Source organism: Netta rufina (assembly GCF_964035555.1).
Source record: "Netta rufina genome assembly, chromosome: 3".
Lineage (NCBI taxonomy): Eukaryota > Metazoa > Chordata > Aves > Anseriformes > Anatidae > Netta > Netta rufina.
Window position 1 is genome coordinate 6,219,816 of NC_140125.1, and position 22,079 is coordinate 6,241,894.

The 22,079-nt window shown below is 39.9% G+C and overlaps 1 protein-coding gene across 5 annotated transcripts in view; it reads left to right on the forward strand.

The window, feature by feature from the left end:
• Window positions 1–243: 243 nt before the first annotated feature.
• The window catches only part of LOC311208149 (proto-oncogene c-Rel), a gene marked incomplete at its 3' end in the record, with an annotated part of 69,238 nt that continues 47,402 nt past the window's right edge, over window positions 244–22,079 (forward strand). Inside the window, exons 1-23 of one of the 5 annotated variants that reach the window (XM_084284631.1) lie at window positions 244–335; window positions 2,122–2,280; window positions 2,350–2,416; window positions 3,039–3,120; window positions 3,204–3,313; window positions 5,397–5,450; window positions 6,511–6,622; window positions 7,232–7,321; window positions 7,752–7,890; window positions 8,045–8,117; window positions 8,200–8,320; window positions 8,626–8,710; window positions 9,100–9,153; window positions 11,057–11,176; window positions 11,392–11,501; window positions 13,976–14,097; window positions 14,185–14,351; window positions 15,220–15,326; window positions 15,403–15,626; window positions 16,475–16,546; window positions 17,149–17,202; window positions 18,103–18,216; window positions 18,345–19,218. In XM_084284631.1, the coding sequence (XP_084140757.1) occupies window positions 319–335; window positions 2,122–2,280; window positions 2,350–2,416; window positions 3,039–3,120; window positions 3,204–3,313; window positions 5,397–5,450; window positions 6,511–6,622; window positions 7,232–7,321; window positions 7,752–7,890; window positions 8,045–8,117; window positions 8,200–8,320; window positions 8,626–8,710; window positions 9,100–9,153; window positions 11,057–11,176; window positions 11,392–11,501; window positions 13,976–14,097; window positions 14,185–14,351; window positions 15,220–15,326; window positions 15,403–15,626; window positions 16,475–16,546; window positions 17,149–17,202; window positions 18,103–18,201 (2,238 nt within the window). In that variant the 5' untranslated portion in view covers window positions 244–318. Of the gene's footprint in view, window positions 336–2,121; window positions 2,281–2,349; window positions 2,417–2,508; window positions 2,566–3,038; window positions 3,121–3,203; window positions 3,314–5,396; window positions 5,451–6,510; window positions 6,623–7,231; window positions 7,322–7,751; window positions 7,895–8,044; window positions 8,118–8,199; window positions 8,321–8,625; window positions 8,711–9,099; window positions 9,154–11,056; window positions 11,177–11,391; window positions 11,502–13,975; window positions 14,098–14,184; window positions 14,352–15,219; window positions 15,327–15,402; window positions 15,627–16,474; window positions 16,547–17,148; window positions 17,203–18,102; window positions 18,217–18,344; window positions 19,219–22,079 lie in introns of those variants that run through there. The other 4 variants (XM_084284632.1, XM_084284633.1, XM_084284636.1 and 1 more) reach the window with 4 other exon arrangements.

Here is a 22,079-nt window from a genome sequence, read left to right on the forward strand (position 1 = left end):
CGCCAGGGGCAGCTCTGCCTTTTCAAGCACTCCTCTCTCCTCAGGTGGCTTTCAGTACGGTGCCACAACAATAACAATTTCCCCGTTTTACGAGGGCGAGGAGCGGCGGCAGGGCTGTGGGGGTGGGTTAGCGGGCAACGGCTCCAACGGCTCCAACGCCTCAGCCGGCAACGGCCGCCAGGGGGCGCGGAGCCGCCACAGAGGGGGCGTGGCCTGAGCCGCCCCCCCAGTGGGCGGGCGCCGCGGGGGCCGCCGGGAAGATGGCGGCCGGGCGCGGGCTAGAAGGGAGCGGGGCGCGCGGGACGCGGGGCGGGTGCCATGAAGCAGACGGGCGGGTGGGTGAGGCGGGGCCGCCGGGGAGCGCTGCGCTCGGGGGAGGGAAAGCGGCTTAAATAACGGGAATAAGCTGCTGGGGCGTGTTTTGAGGGGCTGCAAGGGTTGAGGGTTTTTGTTTTGGTAAAGAAAAACGCAATAAGTGCGGGTGTTTTCGGTTCTGGGCGCGGGAGAGCCGCGGTGTGGTGGGGTTTGTTGTCGTACCCAGCGGCTGCCTCCCAGCTCTGAGGTGTTTGTGGCGCTCTTGTGCGGTGTGTCGGGCTGAAATCCGAAAAGCGCCTTGCTCTGAGTGTCTGTGTCGGTAACGAGGTGCTGTAACTCGCCTACAGGTGTCTGCAGGGTTTTTTTTTTTTTTTTTTTTGCTTGAGGCAGTCAGTGCGATAGGGATAAAAAGCATCTTCTGCTGCTTGAGCACTCCCGTCAGGCTGTGTACTGCTGTCAGTTAGTGATGTTTTCTGAAGAAAAAAAAACTTTTTTTGGTCCTGTGCTGTTAGTGGTTGCGAACAGGAGTGCCTGGGGATCCCCTCCTGCTGCAGTGAGGTGTGAGAGCTGAGGGCAGGCAGACCTCCTGGGTGCGAGTGCTGGCACAGCTCTTGGACCTGCAGTAAATGTGAATTTATCGTCTGGCTTCCAGGGTCTGCGGCTTTCTAAACTTGCACATAAGCGATAAAACCTGGAGCAGATCGGTTTAAGTTATCTCCTTGTGCAAAATTAGGGTCTATCAGAACAGAAAGATGTTGGAGTAGTTGCCTGTGGTAGACAGAGCAAGAGCTGGGGAAATCTTAAGCTGCAACAGGTTTCTCACCTAAACAGAAGGCTTACAGATGTGTAGATAGCATGCTATGTATTCTGCTTTCTCTTAAGATCCCTTTGTACACATTTGTCAGTCCAATATACTTGAGAGAGAAAAGTAAAACAACTTCCAGAAGAAGAAAAAACTCACTTGGGATTAAATCACCCTTTAAATAAAATTTTTCAAATGCTGTTTCCCCTCTACTTTTAAACTGAGGTTAAACTTGCAGCAGTGTGTGGTTGAAAAGTTTCTACTATAGACTGAAAGAATTTGGTATTAAGAATATTTGATATATCTGAATGGTATTGGGTTTTATGTTGGTCTTTGTAGCAAGAATAGGGTATGAAAGTCAGGTGGTGGCAGCCTTCTGCATGCTGGAAAGCTGCTGCAGGTGTTTTAACTTGGCTGTAGGGTATGCCAAATTACGGAGGAAATATAGGCTTTCTTGTATTTCTTATGAGAGAGGTTTTGTGGGAAAGAAAATAATAATTATCAATACTATCACTTTTAAAATGGAAGCTGACAAAACTTTCTATTTTAGTTTAGAAAATGTAGTAGTAAGAACTTAGTGTGGAAAAAAAGATACGGGGGGAGGAAGAAAACCAGGACAACTAAAAGCTATATCTGTGTTCGAATAAAACTATGCAGAGAGAGTGCTCTGCCTTCCTTCTGTGAAGGAAGCATTTAGAATTCTTTTTTTTTTTAAAAAGAACTTTTTATGACTTCTTTAAATCAGCTGTTGAAATTGTTTAAGTCTTTCCTAATCCTATTCCAACCACAATGGGTCAGACACCTTGATGTTTTAAGCACTTCTTGACTGATTTAGCTGAACTTGTACTGCAAGTGTCTTAAACTCAGAAGCGACATTTTCTTTTCATTTATGTCAATGATGGGTAAAAGAGAAATTGATCTGGAAACCTGTTAGCTGAAGAGTGTTACCCAATTAGTTTTTTTATGCTTTTGTAGAGTCTTGACTATTTTATTTTCTTCCACAGTACCTCTATGCTGCAGAACCAGCCTCAAAGGCACTATGGAATTACCTCTCCAATTAGCTTGGCTCCTCCTAAGGATATAGATTATATTCATACTCAGAAGCTAGTTGAAGCAATGAAGCCATTTGGGGTATTTGAGGATGAAGAAGAACTGAATCACAGGTATAATAAAACTAATTTGTTAATCTTTTTCAAATTTGAGGACAAATGTAATGTGAGTTTTCTTTACAGGCTGGTTGTTCTTGGTAAACTGAATAACTTGGTCAAAGAATGGATTTCAGAACTTGGTGAGAGCAAGGTAAGGATTTCTTGTAATACTCTTATCAAAAGAGCTGAAGTCTTTTCACTTCTTTTGAAGGCCACACCACTAGGACTTACGCTAAAGTTCAACTTCTAACCTTCCTCTTAAGTATCAAGCAGGACTGTAGTAACTGCCACTGAAATATGGTATGAAAGATTTTTCATATGTTTCTTGAAGTCTTTGGGACAGTGCATAAAGTTAAGAAGTGGTTGTGTCAGTTGACTGTTGCAGTTAAGAGAGAAGTAATTTATTGTGGGGTCAGATGGTAAATGGGCACTGATTATGCCCCAAGCAGCTTACAGCACTCATCTAATTTGAATTTATGCTAGACTTGCCTATTGTATAGCTCCTGAATTCTATTGATTTATGTACATCTGCAGGGAAGCCTAATAGGTTGTAATTTGTCTAAATTAATGAAAGGACTGCTGCATTGCTTATACTTTTTGGAGTTGTAAGGGCTCACTTTAAGAAACAAGTCTGTTAGACTAACAACTCTGTGGGAGTGAGAAAACATGTTTAAGGAGGCTGCTTCTGTCTTTCTAAGTAATTTGTGTTAATTAAGCCTGCATGTGGGTCAGTATGTATCATATTCTAAAGTGAACTCTTTCTCTGCCCACAGAATCTTCCCCCTTCAGTCGTAGCAGATGTTGGTGGCAAAATATTTACATTTGGTTCTTACAGGCTTGGAGTACACACCAAAGGTAGAGCTTTAGTTACCTGGTCGTAGTTGTAATTTTTGAAAGTGACTTCCAACAATAACAGAAGAAATGGAATCTCTCTGCAGGTGCTGACATAGATGCTCTTTGCGTTGCTCCTAGACATGTGGAAAGATCAGATTTCTTTCAGTCACTCATTGAAAAACTAAAGCATCAAGAAGAAATAAAAAATCTAAGAGTAAGCAAGTTCTCTCCTTCATACACTGACTTCTACAAATAAGAATATTCATGTTCACAATTTCCACTACTAACGAATGCCTTATAAGCCAAAGATAATAAAAAACATTCAGATCCATTTTTAAAATACTTTCTGTAGTATGAAAATGTTGAAGTCAAGGTTTTTGTTCCTCTTCCTGATGACTATACATTGTAGGAATCTTTGTGGTATACTTGTCTTCTGCCCTACCCATGGTTTGGGAATGAGTCAGCTGTAGCAAAACATGGGGCTCTGTACCTAAGAGCTTTGCTTGAGTTTTGGATATAGTAAGGGGCTAAGAAGTGAAGTTAATGCCCACATGCAGGAAGAAGGGGCAATCAAAAAATTAAGGCAGATGAATGTGACAAAGAAAGTCTTCTGTCAGTACATGTGCCATGGAGTTCATCTGGATATACTTCAGAACCTCTAAATTGTTTGCCTCTAGTCCTGTTCTTGGTACTCAGCTTGAGCCTTAGCATTGGTGATGCATTCTGAAAGCTTTATCTAATGTTGTATGTTCACTGCATGGCTCCTGTTAAGTTCATCTGCTTTATAAAATCACCTTCAGGATGTTTCATGTCTGTCTTGCATGTAAAAATGAACTCCTGACCTGTCAACTTCTGCTCTGTAAACAGGGATAATGCAGTTTTCCTTATGAGGAAAAAAAGGAAGATAAACCTTCAGGGCTCTAGTGGAATAGTATCTCAAGTGTCTAGAGAAGGCTCGATGCCTTGCTGTGCATCTTCTACAGGAAACAGACAATGTTCAGGCTTGTTTGTGTGACTAATCAAGATGAACTGTAATGTTCAATCACAGTACTGTGATACTTAACCGAAAGCTGTAAAAAACCCTTCCTTTTTCAAGATGTCTGTTTGCTTTAAAATATTTAGCAAATAATATTACAGGGCTACTAGAACAGCCATTTAGCATTCATTGTTGCCAGAGTTAAATCTCTGACATCCTCTCACCTTCTGCTAGTGCTTCACTCGTTTTGTGGGTGATTCCTGGCACTATCTCCAAGGAGTCCATGTTTCTTTGAGAGCTGCAATGAGACGTGAAGCATCTTGAGGTAATTAGTCTGAGAAGAGATGAGTGTGTGAACCCTTCAGAAAAGGTGGAGTGGATAGAGGCAGTTACTTTCTTCCTTAGCTTAGCAAGGTGTGCTCTAATACTAGTTTCTGGCCTCTGCTGGAGGCCTGCAGTCACATGGCCTCTTGCTGAACAGAGGCTAGTTTGCTTTGCCCCGATACCTTCCCTTCAGGATGTCAGATGCTCTTTTTTTTCTTACATAAGAATTAAAGAAGGTGTGGGATATTTTATTAGACTTGCTTTCAAGTTAATTGATCCAATTTCAGGATGCCTGAATTGCTTATCCCTATGTAGTCAGATAGGGCTGCTGCATTTAATAACTGTGCAGTCTGAGTCTTAAGCTTAGGGGAGAAAGACTTTGTTCCTGTAGGACCAGACAGTCAGCACTTGGAATGGTTATCCTTTAGCAGTTCCTTCTAGAAACCTGAGCTGGAAACTGTAACAGTCCTGTGTTCACATGAAGTTTGGGGGCTGTATTTGTTCATCCCTGACTATCATTAAAAGCACAAAAGGGAAAAAATTGAGCTGTAAGCTTTTCAATATGTATTGAACATACAGACTTTCCTTGGGAAAATGTAACGGTTTGATTCAACTCAGGCCAGTCCTCATAGATGGGAAAGAAGTTCTGATGTATCTATGACCTCCTGCTTCAAGTTTGGTAGGCAAACTACACAGTATAGCCTTCCTTCTGTCTAAGCTACAGGACTGGAGAAGTGTTCCCCTAGCCTAGTCTTCTGGCAGACACAGTGAAGGACTTCATTTGTATAGCTAATGAGGCTAAACTATTTTTTAAAGTTTGTTTTGATACCATATTTTTACTATGCTACCTGCATCTTACATAGTTTTGTCGATTCAGAAGCAATTCAGTCTTTATATTGCATAGCTCAGCAGTATAATCTTTGTGTTTTATTGTAGTCTAAGGGAAATGTGAAAGTAGCAAAAAGGCACTTTCATATAGTTATCCTCTCCTTTACAGGCAGTAGAAGATGCCTACGTCCCAGTTGTCAAGTTTGAGTTTGATGGCATTGAGGTAAGAATTTCATTTTAAGCATGGTTTATCTTTCTTGCTTTGCAGTGGTATAATTTAGCAGTCACAGGTCCCTGGAAATCTTAGCAGGCTTCTGGTACCTTAAAGTGTTTAAGAAGCTGTAATTGAACAACCCTACACAACCCAGAACAAGACTGCAGTAGGATTGGAGCTTATGGGGAGCTAAGTCCCTAGGAAGCCCGGCACACGTGGGAATGTCAAGGACATCTTTCTCTAAAGCTGTGCTGTAGACTAAGGTAGCCTACTTGAATAGCGTGTATTTCACAAGGATTGTGCAGACTGGGAATAAAGGCAAAATCTTTGCTAATTCTTCTTGTTGGCTCTGACAAGCTCATTTTCTACAAAGGGCTGTGTGTAGTGTGTATCACTGTATGAGTTGTGGGTGGACAAAACATTGTGTTGCAAATCAGAAAGGAAGCGATCATGAAACAAATGTGATAAGAAAAAAAACCTCATTTGATTTCTGCCTAGGCTTTTCAGCTGCAGGAATCCTTGTATCTTGAATAGGCCTTCTCCTATGAATGAAGAGCTGTGGGTTGTAGTATCCAAGCAAGTTACTGCTTGGTAGTTGCTGTGATGAAGACACTCAGCAGCCTTTTTCTGGTATTTATGATGTAAAGACATTGTCAGGATAATTTTCTTACCCCAGACTGTACTGGAAAAAAAAACATTTCAGGATCAAAAGGGCTTACCATGTAAAGAAAAAGCCTGTTGCTGTAGTTGAGGTGAGTGAATTTAAGCTTAGTTATGGAGTTAGGATGCAACTTCTTTTTAATGTTGAAAAGACACTCTAAATTTACAGTTGCCATTGGAAAAGGAAGCTTTCTATTGGTTTAAAAAGAAAGATGATGCTCTGTAGGTTTTGTAAATAAAAATGTGGAACTTGTGGCAATCGAACTTCTGGGCAAGTTTTTGGAGGTGCACCTATGCTATGTGATTCTAAATATGAACATTCACCCCTTCTGTAGATAGTACTTGTTCTCTCCCACTAGCAGGCTGTTTGCGAACTATGGTATTCTAACTCATGCTTCTTTACTCTAAGATTGATCTTGTGTTCGCAAGACTGTCTATGCAAACCATTTCTGATAGTCTGGATCTAAGAGATGACTCCAGTCTAAGAAGCCTGGATATAAGATGCATACGGAGCTTAAATGGTAAGCGTGTTTACACATTTTAAAAAGAAAATGTTACTGAAGCTGATACAGAATGCACGTTACACAGTCCAACTTTCTGCACAAGATGCACAACTAGTCTTCTGTATGCTTAAGACCTGAGGAGGTGACATTTAACGTTTCTGCGAATAGTGATTAGATAGGCCTGTATTTCCCATTCCTTTCAACAGTGTGTGTTGTTGCAGTTTACCACAGAACTCTCTTCATGTGAATAAGTGGAAAACTTGATAGAGAAGGGAGTGCTGTAATTCAGAAATAAAGGTGTTTAGAATATTCAAATCCTAATGTGCTCTGTTTAACACCAGCTGTTGTAATTGTGGCTGGCTGTTGTAAGACATCTAGCTTTCAGAATCCGTGTAGAAAAGCCTTATTAAGATGTGTTGGCTGTAGCCTGGCCATGAGAAAGTGGTTGAGTACATCTATTACTGGAGATAATACTGAATATTGTGGGTAATCAAGGTAATGCAAAGCAAGTCATCTAAGGTAGTTTTTGTGGATTTGAATGTTAAATTGTAAACTATTGATCCAGTAGAGCATACAACTGGCTTGTACATGTTACAGCAAACCTTTATACTTAAACCTTTTTTACAGGCTGCAGAGTTACTGATGAAATACTACATCTAGTGCCAAATCAGGAGAACTTCCGGCTCACACTCCGCGCGATTAAACTGTGGGCAAAACGTGAGTGGTGTCATTGTTCATGATCTTTAAACATTTCAGAGGCATTTCATGATGAAAAATAAGTTTCTAAGACTATTGAAAGCACTTCCAGTTTTGGATAGTTCTTCAGATGTCTGGGTAATAGGCTTAACTTTTTAACTTGTTTTAAATCTAAAGGTGCTGTGTTGCTGATCAGGAACATGACGACAAATGATAAAATGCCAGGTTAAGCCATAAAATCTTGGTGTCTATTGAATAGGGGAATAACATGGGAATGTAGCTATGGCAAGTGCTAGAACAATGGCAGAACTTCCTTCTGAAGCAACAGCTGTAGCAGTACAGGTGGATTTCAGAGTAGCAGTATTTTGGGAAACACTGTAGTATATCAGTGATGTACATTTGAAGGATGTGGCTTTTTGAAAGAATACTAACTATGAAGTATCCATTCCAGGGCGTGGTATTTACTCCAATATGCTGGGATTTCTTGGTGGTGTTTCCTGGGCAATGCTAGTGGCAAGAACATGTCAACTCTATCCAAATGCATTGGCATCTACACTTGTGAACAAGTTCTTCTTGGTTTTCTCAAAATGGTAAGAGCTATTGTTGTATGACAATTTCAATCTGTATAGAGTAGTAACACTTAAGGCTACTTCTTTAAAAATGTGTTTCAACATTGAGTCCTAGTCTGAATTACGTGACTGAGTCTTAAAATACAGTTGTTAGTTAATGGCTTATCTTTTATAGGGAATGGCCAAATCCTGTTTTGCTGAAACAACCTGAAGAGAGTAATCTTAACTTACCGGTATGGGACCCTAGGGTATGTAGACATTAAACTCAGGAGCCTTTAAACTTTCTTCTAGGTTAAACTGATACTAAGCAGAACTGTTTTAACATTGTAGGTCAACCCAGCAGACAGATATCATGTAATGCCCATCATCACCCCAGCCTATCCACAGCAGAACTCTACATACAACGTATCTACATCAACACGAGCTGTAATGGTAGAGGAGTTCAAACATGGTAATATAGCTTTCTGTGCTTATTAACTGATGAAAAAGTATGCTTGCTATATGAAACTGCATTGGTTATATTCTGTGAGGTGTCCTGCTCCATTAGGCATAATGGATCTCTGAGAAATAGGCCACTTGTAAGCAACATGGACCAGTTTTACCACAGATTACCATAGCACATATGTGCTGTGTCAAGTGAACTCATGCTTTCTCCTCTCTTAGTGTTCAGGACTTATCTTGCAGAGTTTATATTGTGCGGAGATACTTTTTTTTTTGAATTTATTTAAAAATAATTTTTTTCAACACCAACTCTAGGTCTCGCAGTAACAAATGAGATTCTTCAAGGGAAGTTAGACTGGCCAAAGCTCCTTGAGCCACCAAACTTCTTTCAGAAGTACAAGTATGTATGCAATCTGTGTTTTCTGAACTTGGAATGGTTTGTGTACTGGTTGGCATACTGAGTTCTAACTGTCTAAATAGAAGATGACATTAATATTTGTTTTGCTGAAAAATTAAGCGGAGTTACCTTTTGGTAAGGGTGAGTGCAGGGGAGATACAGGAAACTGTTAGGCCCTTTACAGTCTTCATGAGGAAAAAAAATGAACTGCAGCATTTTGAATTTTGCAGAATGTGATTCTAAAATATACTCTATTTTTCTTCAGTTAATACTGTGCTGAATACAGGACGTAGTCTGTCTTATCTAGAACATAATTTCTACTAATTTAAGGCAGCTTTGGCTTTGCTTAAAGGAATAACATCCTGAGCTATTACATTTCCATTTTCTTCTAGACATTATATTGTACTGACTGCTAGTGCCTATACTGAAGAGCATCACTTAGAATGGTAAGACTTTACCAAAGTCTCCAAACTTCTTTTTGAGCATGTACCTTCAATACATGTATGTGTATAACTTGTCACACGTTACTGAAGCTTCAATATTTCTTTCCTGCATATTAATGAATTGTATTGTGCACACACCCCATTCTGTAGACCAGTGCTCTGTAGCCTGAAAAGACTTGGTTTTATAACTTGTTTCTTGGATGTAATATCTAATTTGGAACAAAATTGTACTTGGTGCTGAGTTGCTCTAGGTAGATAAGTAGGCTCTGAAATTAGCTGCCTTTCTCCAGTGAAGTAAAACCAGGCTGTTACATTTGAGAGAAATCTTGCGCTCAGTGCAGACCATCTGAATGCTGATAAATAGTATTTCCTGAGTTTTAAGTTATTAGTGTTCTTACCTCTTCTGTTTAGTGCTGAAAAATAAATTGGCACTTTGGTATGGCCAATAGTGGATAGGTTAATTGCTGCAGTGGTGATCAGTTTTTACAAAACTATGAGAACAACCTCAGTTGTAATTAGAGGAATTCACTACTTATGATGAGATGTTTGTAACTGTCTCAGGGGAGATATGTCAATATAACTTGTTCGACCTATGTGAATGTGCTGAATAATTGTATGAATGCTGAAGCAAGGGGAAGTAGTAAGCAATTTAGGTACTGTAATGTGCATTTTTGTTTTTAGCTTTGCAGTGATATTCTGTTAAAGATGTTATATTTCTAAACATTGCTAGTAGATAATTTCTTCTGATCTTTCTGACTTTTTCCTTTAAATTGTATCACCTACAGCTTGATGTTAGTCAATCAGGTGTGTAACAAGGATTTATAGGCAAATGGCTTAAAGAATTTTAATGATTTCTAGTAGAACAAAGTTTTTCATGTATCTCACAAAGATGAGGAAAGTTCTGACTCCGGTAGAAGCAGGCTTTTGTCATGACAGAAATGGAGGCAAATGGGGCTTGGTTTTAAAGCTGTGAGAACTAAAAAGCAAAAGATAGTTTGTATGTCATAAGGCCATATTTACTTCACCAGCTCTTGGATGGATTTGAAAGTAGATAGCACATCTCTTACCTATATAAGATAGCTCTAAATAACAAAGACTTTTAACTGCTATTAAAGTTATCTGTGGTGTTAGCTAAAATGGCACTACTTTCTTGAAATGAAAAGCCTTTATCATGGTTCTTGTAGCTTGGTAAATTTGTAATAAAGTTAAGGTGACCAGAATATTTCACAGAAATCACAGAATTTCTAGGTTGGAAGAGACCTCAAGATCATCGAGTCCAACCTCTGACCTAACGCTAGCAGTCCCCACTAAACCATATCCCTAAGCTCTACATCTAAACGTCTTTTAAAGACCTCCAGGGATGGTGACTCCACCACTTCCCTGGGCAGCCTGTTCCAATGCCTCACAACCCTTTCAGTAAAGAAGTTAAGGGAATTGTGTTAAAGGAATTATGTTTTGTTGTTAAAGGAATTATGTTTTCAGTTCAGTTCTGGTTGGAGAGTAGTAAACTCCTTCCACTGATCAATCTGTAAGGAGAACTGCATCTTTACCCAGCTATGATCAAGCAGTTGTCCTTGAGGTTTTTTCCTGAATCTATGATTGTTTTTTCTACTTTGAAATGCAGCTGGAGTTGCAGGGGTATACTACTTGTACTCTCACAATTCAGATTAAACATATAATACATGTTGAAGATAAGAACAAATTAGATAAACTTAAGTAACTCAGTCTTTGGAAACTCAAAAGCTCAAATATTACTGGAACCATCTCAAGCTGCAGTGTGGTATAAAATCTATCTATTAAGATGAATGAAAGTTCCTCTTTGGTTAGCATTTTTGTACTAGCATTACATAAAAGGTATATAACTATTGTGGGGAATACAGTAAAAACAAATATTTCCTGTTCTTAGGGTTGGCCTTGTCGAATCTAAAATTCGTGTGCTGGTTGGAAACCTGGAGAGAAATGAGTTTATAAATATTGCACATGTAAATCCCCAGTCTTTTCCTGGCAACCAAGAACACCGTAAACAGTGAGTTTTGTTACTCTACTTAAATACGGCTGGGCAAATGTATTTAACTTGTTAGATAACCTGAGATTAATATAAACATGTTCAATATAAACATGTTCTGTTATACCTATGGTTCTGTGGACACGAGTTGCTCAATTCTTTCTGGAGGCTCTTGGGTACTCAAATGTGTGATATCAGCATAATCCGATAAATATGTTAACCTGTCTTTTTTTTAGGGGTGGCTATGTGTCAATGTGGTTTCTTGGAATCGTATTTAGGAAAGTGGAAAGTGCAGAAAGTGTTAACATTGATTTAACATATGATATACAGTCATTCACAGATACAGGTAAGCCTATGTTTGTGTTTTGCTCTAGTCTTGTAGTGTTTGGTTTTGATTCTACTGGAAAAGTTGCTTAATTAAGTGAAATGTTTACCTAGAGAACAATGTGAAGAATAAAGCCTTCCTGTTCTGACACTTTAGTGAAGTCCTTCTTGGAGCGAGTGTGTGCTGCATTCATACTAAGTGAGGAAATCTTTCAAAGTTTACTGAAAGAATGGACGGCAAATACAATGAAAGCAGGGCTGGATTGCAATATTCAACAAGGAGGAGGCACAGCTAGTGTAAGCCTAACACTTCCACTGTTTTAGTGGATGAGCAAAGATGTCCCTTTTGATATAGGCACATAGTAAGCATGAATATAGTCAGGTGAAATAGCTGTTCATATCATACTGAACACCTTCTGGAAGGAACTGCATTTCATGAAATGGACAGTCAAATGAGGAGTCTGTAGGTGTTCGCTTACTGGGAATAGCTACTTGTGTCGGAGTTGTCGGCAGAAAGTGGGAGTTACTGGTAGCAGGTTCTAAACCAACTTGTTAGTTCACTGTATTTTTCCAAAATAAGTTTGTGTATGATAATCGAGGGAACTTTAAGCCAGTGAGTTGCTGCACTGCAATTACAGGCGGTCTTGCATGTAAATCTTTGTGTTCATCTTCCATTTCTGCTTTTTTGGTACATGTAGAAGAAGTATTATTGGAAGTGTTGTCAGGTAATGCTAGATTAAAGGGGTTGTAGAGGGAGGACTCACTTGAAGTCATAGGTCTTACTCTGCCATTGTCTATTTTCTTACTCCCAACCTGACTTCACGTGCCTTTCAGAAATGCATGTGTGCTGTCAGGCTCATGACTAGCTGTCAAATAATAAAGTGAGGTTGCTTTTCTGAAGTGACAAGTGCGTTAGAACAAAGAACTTTAAACAGTGGACTCCCTTAAGCATTTTTTTGTACTTATGGAGAGTTTATCCATAGTACCAGTATGGGCTGTGATGTCTTGCCCAGTTCTCCACTTAAAAATGCAGTAAAAACCTGACCACCTTTTTGGCTTGTGCTTTCTGATATGAAAGGCATGGAAGACTAACAAAACTCTTGTCTGGCTGTCAAGCCAAGTGAGACGACTTCCTCAGACTTGTAGGAAACAAACATCTGTATAGATAACCCACTAGACATGATGCACTGTTATACCTTAATTTATTGCTTCAGGCATCTCGCAATGTTTCAATGTTGTGGCAAATATCAACAAGGCTTACATGCTACCAAGAGCCAGGCTAGAACTGAGGTTTACTGTTTTATTCCTATGTAAGAACTTGATTGAGGTAGCTGTGCTCTTCTTTTTAGTAAACCTAGTAAAGCACAGCTGATAGTATGCTTCCTCTGGCAGAGGGTTTGGATTAGACTGAACAGGAAAGGTATTTCTTGGGAGGCGTGAGGCCCTTTTGGCAAATCTGGGAGTGACCAGTTGTGAGCAAGAAAGATTTCATCAAATGCCTTTTCTCTGAGAGTACCTTTAGAGGACAAAGGTTAACTTGAAGTTGTTGGGCTGAAGGTCATAGGCCTTCCAAGCAGTGAGCCTTTTCTTAAGTCAGCTCCCTTTTGCCTGAGAACATGATTGGATTTTCTCTGAAACAGCAGTTCATATTGTTATAAATATTCATTTGTGCCTTATTCACTCTTATTTCTCCTTTAGAAATACTTCAAGCCACCTCGTGGCTATGTCCTTCCTTTGATTCCTACTCTATTAATAAGCTGACTTCCTACTTCTGCTCATGATTGGGCTGTTAAATAAGCTTGTTGAAATGCGACTTAATTCCTTAGTAATTGCTGTGCTAGTATAACACTAACATGCATAAAAGGCTATTTGTAGGCAGTGAAGGAAAACTTGCTGAAATTGTTGAGGTTCTGTTAAGTCAGATGTCCCTAAAAATCCAATCTTTATTTTCTGTAGTAGATAGAATTTTAACACCTGAACTACTGAGAAATGGTATGGTGTTACTGAACTGCTATGTCGAAGAAAAAATTGCCACCATAAATATCAGACAAACCAGCCTGAATCTTGACTGAGGGGTTTGGTCTCTGAGCTGTGCACAGTGGGGTTGTTTCAGAAATTCAACTAGATCTTCTCTCAGTTCTCAACCAGAATGGCTAGTGAATTTTATCTCCCCTAAGTTAAAATCAGCTCAGATATCACCTGCACAGTTAGCAAACCACTGCTATTACTGAGTATGTAACAGCTATTTATGTTCAAATCCATATTTATGTATCTGATCTGTACTGGATGGGAAGTAGTATCTCAGCCCACACTCATCTTGAGACTGCATGTGGAAGCTTGGGTCGTGTTTTATGTGCAGTTACACTAAAAGCTTCTTGCTCTTCATTTGAGCAGAACAGACTTAAAGGCTTGCTGTTTCTAAAGAAACCATATGTAGCTTTAATAATGGGATGTTCGCATTAAGTATTTAAGCTACAACACTAAATTTCATGTTAGTTTACAGGCAGGCTAACAACATCAACATGCTAAAGGAAGGTATGAAGATCGAGGCGGCTCATGTGAAAAGAAAGCATCTCCATTATTTTCTGCCTCCAGAAACCTTAGAGAAAAGAAAGAAGGTATAATAAAGACTTGGCTCTTCTAGACATATTTTTTTCTTGCTTACTAGTTATTTGAAGACTTAATTTTCTAAACTGTTGTTTCAGCAAAGCATGCCAGATACTAGTCAAAATGCTAGTGGGCTTCAGTGTAAAAGGGCCTCTTCAGATGGAAGCTTGGACAGTTCCAGAGAGACAGACTCCAGAACACCATGCAATTCCCCTTCGTTAAGTAGGATATCTAAATTGGACATGTCTACAGCAGAGATGGAAAGGTTAGCACCATAACCTTAAAACTGGAGATGCTGTTGTTAACTGACTTGCAATGTGTATGAGGTCTAGGATTTCTTGTTCAAGTCTATGTAGACTGGAAGTATGTGGAATGCTGTAAAGGCTTTGGGAATAAAACTAACACCTCCTTTGTGGGTCTTGGGGGATGGGTTAAAGAAATCCTTGAAAAATTAATTGATGTACATGAATGTGTAGAAACAAAGGAGAACTTGGTACCAGAGACTTGGTATGGCTTTGAGCATAAATAACCTTAGGTTAGTGTGCAATTTAGAAGCTGGAGTATTTTATGTGCAGGTAACTGTTCTTTTTAACAAAAGTGAAGTATGGTTAATGCCAAGTAGTGTCAAGTTTTAATAAAACACTGATCTTGGTCACAGAAATGCCAGAGCTGTTGCTGACTTAGTGGAACTGCATGGGAACTTCGGCAATAAAAATGTATGTCTCTTTCCTGTGAAGTCTTTGTTCATAAGCTACTTCACATGGGAATGTGTAATCTTGAAAATAATAGCCCAGTAGTATCATGTGCAGTAGAGTGCAAAAATAAAATCAGGGCACTTATGGATAGAGGAGCAGACATTTGTTAAAAGCAGCAAGGAGTGTTGCATATACTAAGTTGGAAGGCAGTATCAGTATATGGAGACTCACTGAAGAAAATACTTGAGTTTAAATCTGCATTCTGCAATTCAGCAAATTGATATGCTAGATTGCCAGTGAGTGTCTGTGCTGTTTAGTGGAGCTGTGACAAGGAGCTAAGAAGGAAGACCATTCTGTGTGTGTGAACTTCCCAGAACTGGTGTACACTATTGGGCTAGCATTTTCTAACTTAAACATTGTAAAATCTGACTTTTACAGAAGTGCTGTGATTCAGAGAACTAGTGGTGCTAAAAACAGAGAGAAGACGAATCATGTAGCTGGGCCACCAGTGTCTAAGGAGATCTCCATTCCAGTTATTGGTTCAAGTATGTGTTTAAGTGGTAGGTAGAATGCAGTCCTTAACTTCATGGCTGAGCTCTAAAAGCTTGATATCTCCTACAGAAATGGAGGCTGCAGTTGCAGTAAGACCATCAGGATCTTCAGCTGGCTGCACTGTTCCTGCAGTAATAGAACATAACGTGATTTCTCAACTTAGGACACGTGTTGTCCAAGGACAGCATGAACTAAGTGGAACTCAAATTACAAATTTGAAGAGTACTGTACCTAAACGACCTCATTCACCGACCTCAGAAGAATACCCTAAGAGACCAAAGGACAGACAAAAGGTAGGGAAGCAGGGCTAGGCTGTGGAGGGTTTAAAGTAGTATCTATTTATACGGAATTAGTGAAATGACTAAATGACAGATAACAAGTGTGTGTGTGTGTATGTGTGTGTATATATATATATATATATACACACACACATTCTCAAATATATATAAACATTCCCCAAAAGACTGGTAACAAATATGTATATATACATTCCCGAAAGAGTTGGGAATCTAAATTTAAACATGATAGTTTTACTAGGATATAGGTATGAAAAACTGTGCACTATCCATACATTAAATTCAAGACAGTTTCTTCAAGATGTGACACTGTTTTTAGTCTCGTGACTGAATATCTAAATATTACTATTTGTTTAACGCACTGGCCACTTATCAAAGGAAATAGCTCACTTTAAATTGGTTTAAGAACTGCTTCTGAAAACATTTTAATTATTTCTAACTAAAGAGGGTTATTATCTTACAAATACAAAAACAAGCTAATATTGTTCAAGTAGATGATTTTGAATGCTCTATAAAATCTCAAATAACTGCTTTTTGTGGCTTGCCCTCCTCTTTGAGGTAGAGGCAAAGAACAATTCAAACTCAATTTTTCCACTTGAAAAGAACCAGCTTTCAGAACAATTAACTTGTATTGAATTGTATTGAATGCTTCAAGTATAGACTTCTATAGATGGTTAGCAAGACTATTCAAGAGACCTGAGATACCTGTTTGGTAATGGTCTCGAAGTGTTATTATAAGAATGGCTGCTAATGCACTTAATGCATTGATTTGAATCTGTATCTGAATATGAAGGTGTAACTTTAGTCTAGAAATGACTTTCAGGCTGTGTATTCTGTTCTCCTAGTTAACTGGCCAGGATTCAGCTTTCCAAGGCAGTGGTAATCCAGAAGATGTGCGGAGAAGATCTACAGAACATGTAATTTTTAAATGGTTTTATTCTAATTGGAGTAAATGAAAATCTGAATGGAATGTTCTAGTACCTAGACAATTTCACATAAATACTCTATGCATTTATTGAAGTAAACAAAAATATGCTTTTTAGTATAACTCTATTTCATTGTTCATTTCCCAAATATTACATCCACATATCATGTTACATGCTACCACTAATTCTTTTAATGTCTAGCATCTTGCCATGCCTGAAATCGGTTATTTTTCTAACCGTTTGATTCACTCTTGTAAGTTAAGACTACTGTGAAGACTAAGCATTTGACCTCTCACAGGGAGGATACAGAACTGTATATTTAGTGTAGCTTGTTACTGAAACAAGCTCTTGAGTGTACACCCTCAAATCAAGATATGGTCTTGCTGGTAGAGTAAAGGTTGAAATACCTGAAACATTGCATGTGAGCTCATGTGCTTCAAGAAAAATGTTGATTATTTTTCCTAATCTTAAAGGAGGTGAAAGGTGTTGATGCATGTATGTATTTGGCATTTAGGTATCTTAGCTGCCAAACCTTGCTGTCTCAAGTCATGAATTTGAGAAAACTATGTAATACATCCCTTTGAACTTTTTAGGTTGGCCTTGGAGGAAAACCTGTGCTGTTTCCAGTTGACACATCAAGGTCACAGGTATGCTGCCTTAATGATCATAGGTAAAACAAACCTAGAGTTTTTCCCTGCATGTATGAAGTTATTTGTACTATTAACTTCTGTAGAATAGGTCCTGCTAAGTAGGTGGTTAGCCTTCACATATCATGCTTCTACTGAATTAAATGGCTGAACAATGAGCTTCCTGGTTACAAAACTGAAGTCACAGACTAAAACCTATTGGACTTGAAGGACCCTGTCTCCATTCATTTGAACCTTGATGGTTCATTTCCTAGTTTGCTATTTCCTTATTAAAGGATTGTGTATACTCCTTGCAGACATCTCACAGGGTTCTGAGCTGTAATTACTTTAAACACCTGTATATTCATTGCTGTGACAAGATTTGAAGCTTTGAAATACACAGGTAGCTTAAATTCTGGTGTCAGTTGAAATGTTGAAAGAATGAGTTATAAAATTGGAAGTACTGTAGACAGTAGAGGCAGTCTGTATTCACGGAATCACAGAACTTCTAGGTTGGAAGAGACCTCAAGATCATCGAGTCCAACCTCTGACCTAACACTAGCAAGTCCTCCACTAAACCATATCACTAAGCTAACCCTTAGTTCCTAACCCATCGGTCCAAGAAGGGTGGTAACTTCCTGTATTATGCCATTGAGCAACTTCTTTTCTGTCATGAATTGAGATAATTACTTCCTAAGGACAAAAAGAAGTAAGTGTGCAGAGGGGAAAATGCTCTTACCACTAGTTTTCAAAGGAAATAAGTGGTATGGTGGAAAACACCCTTTTCTGTGAATATTTTGGGCTGTACTGATTTGGTACATAAAGAATGGTGCTATATTCAGCTAGAGAAAGGTTTGCTGCTACTTGTGAATTCATGTGTTTAAAACTTCCTTTTTTTATGGCATCTTTTTTGTGTTTTAGAGACTTCCCAGTAAAGAACTACCAGATATTTCATCTCCTGTTCCAACAACTAATATTCGTATTATTAAAAGATCCATCAGACTTACCCTTAACCGGTAACCTTTATCTCTTCAGGTAAAGATACTTATTTGTTTAGTGATTCATATTAGCAATGTGTATTGTTACTAACAAAGAATGGGCTGTTACTGTTGCTGTACTGCAGTGTCAGACAGTTAAATATTTGTTTGTTTTTTGACCTGCAGATGCTGTAGGATACTCCTATTACTGTGTAGCTTTTCCAAGATCATCAAGTGACAAGTCACAGTCTACGAAAATCATGGCCTCTTTTAGTAGTATTAGCTTACATGTTTTCTTCCTTTGGAACTACTTTGTGTACTCCTTGCAACATCTGTCTTTATTAGTCTTTTTAAAAAGTCTTAATTATCACTAGCTGAAACAGCTTTCTGAAATAGCCACAAAAACAGCTTGTCCTGTAACTTGGATTCAGAATGTATGTAAACAGGGTTAACGAGTCACTACATCTATATTGTTTTCAAGCATGTAGGAATGTGCTTGTATTCATTTGAGCTTTCCTAGTCGATGTAGATGTGTTGTTCTTATCTTAAATTATCTTCCAGTTTGGCACATACACTCCTGTGCGTCTGTCACAATGGTGCTCAGCTTCTACAGGCAGTAGCTTTCCACCGTCTAGCACAGCCATGCACTACATAAGTATTGCCTCCCATGGAGGCCCATAAATAACCTAAATACTGAAGAAAATGCAACAGAGGATGCTATTGAGGTATGGAGATGATAGACACATCCCATGCCATGTTACATTTTTTTCTTAAGACTGCTCCAACATGAGACTTGAATTCTGTTTTCACTGGGTAGCTGAGCTAAATGCAGAACATGGAAGTGAAGATGCATCTCAGCATTGCAGCAGTTGAGGCTGTCGTGACACTGCACACCTGTAAACTGCAGTCTTTAAAGCAACTGGCATGTAGAAAGTGGTACTGCGTTTCAGTGAAATCCTGGAAGCTGTTCAAAATGGTTGCTTGAAAACTTGTAGTAGCCTTAAGTCTGGTTCTGTAAACGAACTGATAACACTGCTTACTCAGTAAAGTGCATTAGGGGTTTTGGGGGGTGGAGAGATTCTAATTATGGTAAATATACTATCTTTTGATTGTAATTTCTTTATAATTGGTGATATTTGTAAATGAAGTTGTCTTTTTCAGAGTATTTTTGTATGTACTGTTGAATACTATCATCCAAAGAAATTTGAAGTCTTCAGTTGTCTTTCCTCCATCTTTTTTAATGTAGATGGGTTCAGATTAAGGAAAAGCAAAACTGAAAATAAAATGGCAAACCAATTGTACAGAGGGATAGGAACAGGTGGGCACAACTTTCTGCAAAATGTAGTCAACTTGTGTTAATATCGCTACTTTCCTGCTGTTGATGTGTTCAGGCCTTGAATGAATGCCCATGGAATGAATAGTGCAATTTGTAAACTGAACTGACAGCTGAATTCCCAGTTTGCTACTTGAACAATAGATACCCCTGCATTTCTGTAATAAGTTGCTTGGCTTTAACAGCAATTCTGAGTTCATCTTAAGTGTCTGCTTGTAACCTTCTCAACAAGACTTTTAAGGACTTTAAAAGAATAGGGGGAATTTATCTTAAAAACAAAAAATCCTTAGTAGGTGGTAAGGTAAACAGCAAACTAAATAGGAAAGCTAAATAACAAAGTTGTCTTTGTAGTAGTCTACAACTCTGTAATATCAAGCTTTTAAACAAACTATTCCTTTTGAGTATTCCAAGCCTGTTCTGGGCCGTTCTGCCTTTAACCCCTCTGTTAGCACACACATTAATACAACTGGTCTTAAACTAAGCTGGCTCATGGTTACTGAGGAATGCTTTCACAATTCTTTTTATTCTTGCTTTACTGTTACCTTCTAATCGCTCTTACTCTATTTTTTTCTCCCCTCTTTGGGTAAAGAATGTTTAGGAAGGATTTAGGTTACTAATTTCTGGGACTTGATCCAGAATAGGTGAGGATACACACTTCCTCTGTATATACCCTGGCTCAATGGTTGGTGCAGTGCACGGTGACCTCACTGCTCTGGGGTTTCCCTAGGTACTGCAGAAGTGCAGTGCTGCCCCAGGGCTGTGTTGTTATCTGGTGTTCTGAGTGTTCTCTTCTTGGTTTTGGTGGGTTAATGGCTAGATTTCAGCTGTTTTGATGAGAGTTCAAATTACGACAACTGTGTTTTCCTTTTTTATGCACCAAGTCTTCTGTTAAAGGCACTGAAAGTTAAGTTAGCCAACTGTAAAAGAATTCAGTGAGCCTGTATTCCATCGGACTTCCTGGAAGTGTCCTTTTCTGTCTGCTTTCTTAACTGGCTTTTGTGTGTGGCTTGGAGATTGAGGTAGAAGGGGTGAGAGAGGAATAATTAATCTCATTAAAAGGATTGGCTGTATTTTGTACATACATTTGGACACCAATTCTGTGTATTCAGATGCCTCCAAGTTACTAACTATATGGAAGGAATTCCATTGAAGGAATTACTGTATCCCAGGGTTTTCTTTGCTCAGTATCACCAAAGGAACAGTTCCTGAATTACCTATGCTTCTGTTGCAATGCATGTGCCTGTAGCAGCTAAGGGTGATAGAATATTTCTTGTCCCAGTGAGTAAAAAGCAAAGGGGGTGGGGGGGAGGTGAGAGGTATCTTGAAACTGCTGCTGTTGATTTTTGGGAAGGAGGGGGCTTACTACTGCTTTTATGTAATATTTGGTGAAATAAGCTGCTTAGCTTCAACACAAGCAAAAACTCCTAGCTGAATTTTTGCATTACCTCATCACACTTCTTATAAAGAGCCTGGTCCTGTGCATTACCAGTAAATGACAGGCAGGGGCTGGGCTGTAGCAGGCTGTGCCTCTGCCTACAGCTGAGGGGCTGATAACCCCCATGGCTGCAGGCAGCAGTGCCCCAGCTCTGAAGGAAATCAAACCACTGCAGGGGTCACCCTGTCGTGGTCCTGTGTAAACGGGCACCTTCTCCTCCCACGGGACCACCTCAGGGGCTGCTCTGCTGCCTTGCCCACCCATCGAGCGGCTGTGGGGGCTGCGTGCTCTTTAGAGGGTGGGGAGAGCTGTCGGGTATGGGGGGCCGTGGCCCAGGCTTCCCACGCTGGGGCAGGTTTCCTGCAGCGGGGGCAGGCTGGGGACTGAGAGCTGCTGTGACGGTGCTGGCATGTGACCACAGCGCTCTGCGGGCAGGCGGCTGGGAAACACCCCTGCAGCCCTGTGGTGCCCGACAGCCCAGGCTCTTGCGCTGCCTTGAACCCTGCTGGGCCGAGCAGAGGGCGCTGGGGATGTTTCCCAGCTGTTTCTCAGCTTCTAGGGCTGAGAAGGAAGGGCAGTCACGGGCTGTGAGCACCCTCAGCTGCCTCCCGGCATCGACTCCTGCAGCTCAGGGTTCCTTCAGCTGCTCTCTGTGCTTGTGGCTGGGGGACCAGCGAGTGGGTGCAGCCCAACAGCTGAGACCTGGCCCCCTGCTGGACCTCTGCTGTTGTTCTGGGGTAGTGGAAGTCTTAGCAGAACAGCAGCCAGGGGACTGGTAATTCTGTTACTCCAGACAATAAAACCTGGTGGGTTCTCAGCTCTCTGACCTTCAGGACATTGATAGAAATCAAACTGGGACAGCTCGTCTTTGGGCAGTTCCTCTTTGCTGGGAAGACCCTGTCTGATTCATCATGCTTGACACCCATCCTTGTTTCTTAATCATAGCTCACCTCTTTTCTTTTTGGCTGGTCTGAGACTCTTGCCTACCTTCCTATCTTCCCTGATATTCACATCTTCCTTTCCCACCCAAATCTATCTTTGCTCCTGTTACACTTGACGTGTGTTGTGTGGTTTTTTTTTTTCTGTGCTGGACAGAAAGCCCTGGGAGTCTTGAAACCAGAGAAATAATCTACTTTCAATTTTAGTTTGTGGC